General features: G+C 36.2%; 1 protein-coding gene across 2 annotated transcripts in view; it reads left to right on the forward strand.

The window, feature by feature from the left end:
- The window catches only part of bicc1 (BicC family RNA binding protein 1), a 102,022-nt gene extending 92,490 nt beyond the window's left edge, over positions 1-9,532 (forward strand). For both annotated transcript variants that reach the window (XM_084434879.1, XM_084434880.1), the window contains exons 16-21: positions 139-178; positions 1,185-1,339; positions 1,534-1,687; positions 3,115-3,272; positions 4,115-4,214; positions 8,747-9,532. In XM_084434879.1, coding sequence (XP_084291005.1) covers positions 139-178; positions 1,185-1,339; positions 1,534-1,687; positions 3,115-3,272; positions 4,115-4,214; positions 8,747-8,877 — 738 coding nt within the window. In that variant the 3' untranslated portion in view covers positions 8,878-9,532. The remainder of the gene's footprint in view (positions 1-138; positions 179-1,184; positions 1,340-1,533; positions 1,688-3,114; positions 3,273-4,114; positions 4,215-8,746) is intronic.
- The last annotated feature ends 208 nt before the right edge of the window (positions 9,533-9,740 follow it).

Below are 9,740 nucleotides of genomic sequence, written 5' to 3' on the forward strand. Positions count from 1 at the left end.
TAAATGGTTTTGAAAGAATGAGGCAATGTTTACCATTTTCCTTTCTCATACTATAAACCAATCTGACAGGAGAAATGAGGGACATAACTCTTAAATCCTTTCCAACAGCCTAAACATTCTTTGCTTTCACCTCTACAGGCGTTCGACTACGAGCAAAAGAAGTTATTGGCGACCAAAGGTATGTGACTGACCAATCAAAACGCAGTTAAAGCTATATACCGAACTTTAAGAGTGTCTCCCACCCATCTATATTGTTAAAAACAATTCTGCTGGTAGGCGGTTTGAGGAATTGGAAACCGGTTATGTTTAGTCTAATGTGCCAGCAATGAACAAAGCAAGACTACAGTGTCTTCATATGCTGAATGTCTGGCAATGAGTAGGGTGTCATTAAAGTCCTGTTTCACATTCACGGTAAATAAACTCTGCCTCATAAAGCTTCTCCACACCTCACGTCCTGTGTCCAGTGTTCATACTGTAAACTATGGGCCTGAGAATGCGGAATGTACCCAGTGTAAACGCTTTTCTTTACCCCATACTGTTAACGGTTCTTTGTTAATGATTTATGTTGGAACTGTATTGAAATGTGGCACAGTTTTATTGTAAAACTCTGGGTTTGGCCGATTTAGCACAATGTTAGGGAATTTGGCATTCAATTCTAGATCAACTAATTATAAATTCTCATAAAAAACGTCAATACCGTTTATGTTTCAGCATTTTTTGTTCATTTTTATATTTATACTGTCTATCTGTCACACCTAGTCCGTCTGTGTTGTCATAAGCCCTATTCGCACTGGATTAGTGTGGCGCATTCGCACGGGATAAGCGAAGCCTTTGATTTTATTCGAATTTACTGACTTATCTCCCGGATATGATGTCAATAGGCTATTGCTTGGAAATGTCTTGTCGAAAAAATCATTTTCATTGCTTTAATGAAAAGTAATATTATACAATAAAAATGTATAATTAAAAAATATATATATAATAATATATAATATAATACAATTCAATTATATTTTAAAATATATATAATATAATATATAATTATTTGTTGTAAATTGTAATGTAAATATATATTTTTCTATTTAGGACAGGAATCTGGCATAATTCTTGATGAGATTCACATGTGTGATTCTGAATAAAGTGTGATGCACAGGCAGTGACTTCGACTGTGTTTCTTGTTTCAGCCATGTTAAAGAAGCCAGTGGTGACGGAGGTCCGTACCCCCACAAACACATGGAGCGGTCTGGGCTTCTCCAAGTCTATGCCTGCAGAAACTATTAAGGAGCTGCGCAGGGCGAACCACGTCTCTTATAAACCTACCATGTCAACTACATATGAGGTAAACTCAACAACTCCAGCGGATGGGAGAAGCATATGCCTCCTATGAATCGCTGTATGCTGATTGTAGTTCATCCGGTGCATTCTTTCTCACTGATGTTGCTTAGCTCTGGCTTGTTTTTATCATTTTGTAATGATACATCACTGCAGGTTTTTAGTGGAATAAACATGATCTATGATATGTATTTGTCTAAGGGGTCGCCTCTAGCCCTGTCCCGCTCCAACAGTAGAGAGGGGATGGCGAGTGGCAGCGACTCGGATAACTGGCGGGAAAGGAATGGGAGCGGGCTCCCGATACACAGCGAATTCCCCTCTCCCATCAGCCCAAAAAGGAAGCAGAACAAAACAGGTGTGCTCTTCAGTCAACAGGACTGTATTAATGTGACAAAATAAAAGGCATATGTTTTAAATACTTATGATTGACCATTACAATTACAAAAATTGCTAAATATCAGTATGTTAGTGATATTAAAGGTAATTTAAAACATAATTTAACTTTATAAGTGATAGAATTGAGACGATACATAGGCAGCTTCGTTAACAAACACTGATTTTACTCCTCAAGCGGACGACACAAGAAACTCAACTAACATGTACTAGATTTTAACATTAGCATGTTACTAAGCTAACTTCCAGTCGCTTTATTACTGCAAATCACTGTCACTGCCTTTGTGAAGAAGTGCATTCAAGCATACTTTTAAAAAGAGTACTTATTACGAAAATAATATTCTTTAAAAGAATAAACTTTGCATCATATTTGCAATTAAATGAAAATAAAATGAAATCATAATTATGTCAATTACTTAGAATAATTAAAGGAAAATTTATTTTAGTTTAAATTAAACTTAATATTGCTTTTTTGACATACTTAAGTAGAACTTAAGTACCTCTTTATATATAATAGTGTACTGCCGAATATACTGACAAGCATTTATGGTAAACTAAAATGTAATTTAATGTAATTTCTACTGAAGTAATTACACAAATTGCAAATTAACACGGGAAAAACACTGCAGTTAAAATTAAATTACAATTCAAGTATTTCACTTAAGTCAGCACATCAAAATAATTACTTTAAATCACAACAAAAGATTATTAAACATAATGATTTAAAACATGCTTGAAAGTAAAACTATTTGACACGTACAAAATGCACTTATTAAAAGTGTTAAAAGTGTACTTACAGTAAGTATTATGTTATCTTTCTTTTCTTTTCTACACTTTATTTTAACTTTATCGTTGTTACGGTGTAATTATATTTAAGTACTGAGTAATATTAATTAACATGTATTTACTAGATGGTTAGGGTTTGGGGTTACACTTTAATTTAAGGTGTCATTGTTACAGTGTAATTATATATTTATAAGGAACTGAGTAATATTAAGCAACTACATGTACTTACTACAGGGTTAGGGTTTGGTTGAGGGTTAGTTGCATGTTATTACTATGGTAAGTACATGTTACATATGTAATAAGGACACTGTAAAATAAAGTGTTACCAGGTTTGGTTGAGGGTTAGGTGCATGTAATTATGTATAATTTACTCTTATTACTATGGTAAATACATGTAACATATGAAACAAGGACACTGTAAAATAAAGTGTAACCAAAAATTCTTCTAAGATTTCAAGTACACTACAAGTGCACATTAAATAAAATTAAGCGCACTTGTTTTTCACCATTTTGACCAAGACAAAGTATCTGTGAAGCCTTAAAATACCGTTTTGGTAACCTGGTAAACATTGGTAACTATTTTTTGTATGTATTTTGGGTTAGAGCACTACCTAAGCAGCAGCAACTACATGGACTGCATCTCGTCAGTGACGGGAACTAACGGCTGTAATCTCAACACATCTTTCAAAGGATCTGATCTGCCTGAGCTCTTCAGTAAACTTGGCCTCGGGAAGTATACCGACGTCTTCCAACAGCAGGAGGTACAGACGGGGCTGCCGATATCTTCTCTATTAGTGTTGCTGTTTGATATGAGAGCACGTAAATGAGTTTTAGATGATTTCTGTCACCGGGAGGTTGTTTTTATGTTTTATGTCTTTCAGCGCTTAGATTATTTTAGCTTTAGAAGGCACTTTAAACTTTATTTTTCAGCACAGTCTTTGGCAAAATAGGCTTTTATGACACAACATGAAATACTGGAGTGAACAGCTAACTAATTTTTTGAACAAACACATCTGTCAGGTTTAATGCAAGTTTCACACATAATGATTCTGAACAATTTGGATATACATTTTTCATCTCATATATACAGTATATTAGATTTCACAATATTTAATATGTATTATTTATGAATGACCAGCTCCAAATTGTATAATTTATGGCTTTTATTAAAAGAAATACTCAATGTAGTAATATAACCCAGAAATTACTTGTTTTTTGTAGAGCCACAGCATTGTTACGGAGAAGAAACACTGTCAGTGTGACAGCTCTATGTCACTTGCGTATGCTGTCTGAAACTGGCCTAAGGTTACTGTGACGCAACTTCCAGCACAGAACTGAAAGCCTTAGAAAAGCCAAAAGATAGTTCTGTGATTCATACAATATGCCAAGCACTGTATTTCAAGATGCCAAAGATAACACTGTGGAGTCCAATGTTTGGTTCTGGCTTGTATCTTGTAAACATATCATCAGAAAGTTAGAGAAAGAGTGTAGTGGTCAGTGCACATGCACTCAGATGCAGGTTTGATTCTGGAATATGTCTCTGACCACACAAATTTTTCTCTGAAAGTCCAAAGTAAAAATGCAATATCTATCTTTTTATCAGATTGACCTTCAAACATTCCTCACGCTGACCGATCAAGACCTGAAAGAGCTCGGCATCACTACATTCGGAGCCCGCAGGAAAATGCTGCTGGCCATCTCAGGTCAGTTCCCTTTCAAACAAACTAGGGTGTAATAATTACTATTACCAGTAACCTTTGAGGATTCTCTGTACATTTCTTGATTCCACAGAAAAGAAAAGAAAAATATATACTGTATTATACCTTATTAATAAAGTTTTATTTTTAAGACATAGATTTTTTTATATATGATATACAGTATAATACATATTTATTATTAATTATTAATTATTATTTACTCGAGTTAACAAATTACATTAAATGGCATGTCATTTTTAAGTATTTCTCAATTAAGCTACTTTAAGTTTTAGGTTGGTCCTAATGCACAGATCTGATCTTTTTTGTTGTACATTCACTGAAGACATACTATTTACACTTAAAGGGGTACTTCACAATTGGCGAAATGGGCTTTCAATAAAACTTGACTGCCAGTGCCTATACAGTATAAAGTCGAAACATTTTTAAATCTGTGCCACCTGACTAGAGAAAAACTTCCCTTTTGCCAAATAGGTTAGAAAACTTAAACAACCGTAAATACGGTGAGAATGCCAAAAAAATCATAAATACGGTAAGAGCACTGTGACCTAAAATCTGAAAAACCTGTGTGTTTGTAGTCAACATTTCAGACTGGATGACCACAAAAACAAAAAGTCCAAACGGAGGGGATAACCTGAAAGAAATAATGGATAAAACCATGCGGAAGTATAATCTAGTTTTCACAAAAGCCTGGAGCCATTAAAAGCTGTCAAAGACTTTTGCTGACAACTAAACATGAATTTCTCTGTCCAGGTAACACGGAGGACGAGTAAACATTGTTCATTTACATATACTACTGACATTGTAACAAAACAAAGAGGGTTGAAAATTGGCGAAGTTACACTTTGATACCAAGAAGTTCAATTAAATGTTAGTGTGTACAGTGACATTACTGTAAGCACTTTTCACAGAAAACCCACACAAATGCTCATGTGATTGTCAGTAAGCCGGTAATTACTTTATTTTGAGGTACTGTTGTTACAGTGTAATTACACAAATAAGTACTGAGTAATAGCAAAGACTTTATATATACAAAAATGGTGCACTCATAGTACTATGAATGGGAGAAAGTGCAATGCACAATATGGTGGAATAAGTCCCGCCTTCTAAATAAAAGAGCCAATCACCAATTGGTAGAGTCATTACGTCACTGCACTGCAGCTGCCTTAAGAAGCTCAGAGACTTTAGAATCTCTGAGACACATGCGTATTGGCTGGTCCAGCCTAAAAAAAAAAAGAAAAAAATTGTCATGATTTGAGTGTTTAGAAACAACATTTATGAGAAAGTTGTTGTCAGATTTCATTGGTGATTTCAAATATGAAACTGAATTGTAAACTTGGTGAACAGCTCTGCAGAATTAGATTTTTCCCCATTCAAAGAGGTAGGATCTGTACTTGCATGACTGAAATAGCTTCCAGAGAGAAAAAAAAAAACGCTTCAAAGATGGCTGCCAAGTGAAATTACTTTCCTTAATAAAAGGACTTTGGTAATGGTAGTTAACTACATGTACTTAATATAAGGTTAAGGTTTGGTTTAGGGTTAGTTTCTTGTTAATATGCATACTTTACAGTTATTACTATAGTAAGTAACTTCTGTAACTATGTCACCTTAAAATAAAGTGTTACCGAAAGTTTAATATCAAACTTGGTACCAACCAATAGAACATTAACCATAATAGCAGATGGATACAACATGCCAAGCAAGATTTTCCTTTTTAATAGCTTGGAGTAATTTGGACAGCTGCAGGGTTTGGGGATTACGGTTATGATTTATTGAGGTGTCAGAGATTGAAATTGGATTTGGCTTTCTACTTGCATAACCGGCCAGGGTTGACTGACTGTCCACAACCCAGCGTGACAGCAAGTTGAAGTGACAAGCTTGGCCGTTTAGACATCTAGAACATCTGTGATATATTTCGACCACCCACTGCTAGATAACCATAATGACTTCCTGCAGTCTGGCCAGGATATTTACTAAAACAAAAACATTGTTCCTGTTTTATCAGCCCCATGGTTTGAGAATAAAACACAATGCCTGAGGTCGAGGTAGCCCTTTCATTGTCAAAAGTGAAATTATGGCACAGATGGGATTCCAAATTGTAGAGGTACGAGGTGGACAGGAAATGACTGCAGGCCCGTGTTTATTTCTCTGACTGACCTCAGATGCCAAAACACGATCCTATTGGGCTGATGCAAGTTTGGTCCCAGTGAGAGAAATGTCCTCTACAGCAAAACAAAAAAAAGGGAACACTGGCATTGCCAAATCCATCTATGTAAATAAGAACATAGTGCGAACACTCTGAGCTTCCGAAACCATAGTGAGCTGTCAACATATGCAGCATTTTAAGGTTGTATACATTATTTTGACCAGATTTTAAGGCACAATGCATGAGAAAGCGACAAGCTAATTGCAAAAATAGATGCGTTTTCCTGTTCGGTTTAATGATTTTTTTAATGCCCCCAACAGCCTGTGTAGCCCCATTTAGCCACTTGTTAGCAACCGCCTTTTTAAAAAACAAATAAAAACTTCCATGGGGCTATGACTGGTATATTTTATGTCGTAGAATAAAGCGTGAAAATATCCTGAGCTTGTGTTAACCAGACCTTATTTCAGGCATTGAACAACAACAACAACAACAAAACCCATTGACTTCCCAGGACAATGGAACCAGAAGTGCTACAATGCTAATTCGTTTCTGGGTTTTGGCCTACAAAAATAAGTCATCCCTGCAGCACACTCTAGATTTGCTGCCTTGTAGAGCATTCCAAATAGATATCAGTCCCTCCAGCTTTTCGCGATTCCGCGATCGCTGAATACAACGCAAAATCAACAAAATGTCGAATTTTTTTGCGATCCTGCATAATTCCTAATTTAACCGCAAAATAATCACAAAAATGAAAAAGACCTCACAAAACATTAAATTATAATCACCCAATTGAAATATCTCTAGTTTGCTTAAAGTTTCAATGCATTTTTACGTGGAGATGTTGCGGAAAAGGGGAAACTCCTTTTCCTCGATTTACTGAAGCCTGTAATGTAAAACGCATTTTGCAGCTGCACAGCTAGCACAGTGAGTGTCTGGCTCACTCATTGGCTGTGCTGCGACAACTGCACATCCAATGGCGCGGGCGCTTCTGATGTGTGCGCCAATGAGCTAGCATCACGCCATAACACGTCAGAGCCCGCCAAGGGGGCGAGGCGTAGCCTATATTAGTCCAAAAACGCTGTTTTAGCAGGTTTAATGACTGAAGCGACAACTTGCCAGGTTAGTGCGGTGGCGGCCGGCTACGCAATACTCGTTCCCTACTCTCAGGGAACCGAGGTTACGATAGTAACTGAGTAGTTCCCTTTCGAACGGTCACTTCGTATTGCGAAGCTATACACAGTGGGGACGCCATGCAAAACGCCGCACTATAAGTAACTGGTTGCCTACTGCAGCTCAGGACCCCTCAACTCAGGATTTACACACAGTTCTACAGTATAAATTACTACACCTGCTGTTAATATTTACATAGGTCAGGTAGAAAAATTGCCCATAGGTTGTTTCAAAAGTTTTTCATTTGATGAGATTTTGATTAGACCAAAATAAACAGGCTTTATGCATTTTGTTTGTGATTTGTGTCATGTATGACTATTGTGCATCTGACATAATACTATTATGGTAAATGTGATGTCCTAATTATAAAATATAAAAATCGCAATTTTTTTCACAAATTTCTGGAAATTATCACCACAATTCATTTTGATCGCAAAAATCGCACAAAAAAAATCGCGAAATCCTGGAGGGACTGAGATATCAGTAATTTAGTCAAATCTTTCTTTGGAGAAATGCAATTGAAGCAAACTTGGTGGAATAGTACAAATTCCCAAGAAAACCGAATTAAATTGATAAATTAATAATTTATATTTGTAAACAAAAACATTTTAAATGGTTATAAAATACTTTTTATCCTGACAAAATATTGGAAAAAAAATTGCACCACATGACATTTTTACAGTCATTATATTTAAAGTTATACTATTTAACAGATTTTCAAAACCCTATGACTCAAACATGAATATAAACATTACATGTGTAAGAACTTGGCATATGTGTCTTAAACTGGATATTCAAAACATTATTCCTTTTCCTTATCTTAGACAGTCTTATGTGTCATTGAACCATCTGCCTATGTAGCAAGTTCAGTTTTTCGGCAGTGCCTCAGTGTTTCTGTGGTGTTGAAGTCTGCATTAAATGGAAATTCACCATGTTATTATTGAGAATGATTCATCTGTGCATGTTTTATTTTTTAAAAATGTTTTGACTGGATCTTCCAGTAAGACTTCTGTCATCCAGTCAACAACCGATGCATAGAACCAAGTTTCTGCCCTACATAGGTTTCTTTTTCGATAATCCGTTAAACTTTGATGTACTTCATAAAACAAAAAAGATCTGTCTCAACTTCTGCTTCACCGTCACTTTAACTTGCATGTATGCAGTGTAAACAATGAATATTTAAGCCCTCTTTTTGTTTTGACAGAGCTGAACAAGAACCGAAGGAAGCTCTTTGAGCCGCCCAACATCCGCTCCTCGTTCCTGGAAGGGGGCGCCAGCGGTCGACTGCCACGCCAATTCCACACAGACATTGCCAGTGTGAGCGGGCGCTGGTGAGCCCATGCATCAACGCACAGCCTGAACTGCACAAATTCCCATTCCCAACCTGACATAAAATACTGGACCAAAACCCGGATCTTCTGAAACTGTGCCAAATAAACAATGTCCATGAAACAGAGGTTAAGGGTCAAAGAACTGTTGAATATTATATGCAGTATGGTACATTATGCAATATGGTACTCGTGTTAAAATGAAGGAAATGTTGTGAAGGAACATTGGAGCTCCTGCACTGTGCTTGTATATGGAGCAGGTAGACTTTTATTTATATGCTTGTCTTAGGCTTTGCCATACTAATTCTTTGCACTTTAAAAAATGCTAAATGCTTTATCTATGGACAGATTCGCCTGATTAGATATGCTTGGATCTTACTTAAAGCACTTAAATGGATATCAAGCCAAAGTGTTCTGCACAAATTATCCATAAGGGAATCTCATCTCATCCCACGGGCTGCACCACAGTGAAATCACCAGCCTGTTGTAATTACCAATGGACCTTAGTCAGAGTAAACGCATTCAACACAAATAAAATGGAGTGTACGTATATCCCTCACAGGCTTGCAAATGAAATATGACGTCTACCCTAACTAAGGTCCATTGTACATTGTCTATATTTTTTTTTTTCTGAACCTATAAGTTGTTTACTCTTAATTCACAAAAAAAGGAAAATTCTAGCATCATTTCCTATATGACTTTCGTTCTTCTATGGAAAACAAAAGAAGACATTTTAAAGAATGTTTCAGCTGTTTTTGGACATACAATGATAGTCAATAGAGCGCATTAGTGCCCGCTCACTTTTTCAATGGCGCTGGCTCCAGAAGTATTTTTTTCATTCATTTCTCCCATTGGGATTTTTTTTTTAAA

Source organism: Rutilus rutilus (genome assembly GCF_951802725.1).
Source record: "Rutilus rutilus genome assembly, chromosome: 16".
In the NCBI taxonomy this organism is placed as follows: Eukaryota; Metazoa; Chordata; class Actinopteri; order Cypriniformes; family Leuciscidae; genus Rutilus; species Rutilus rutilus.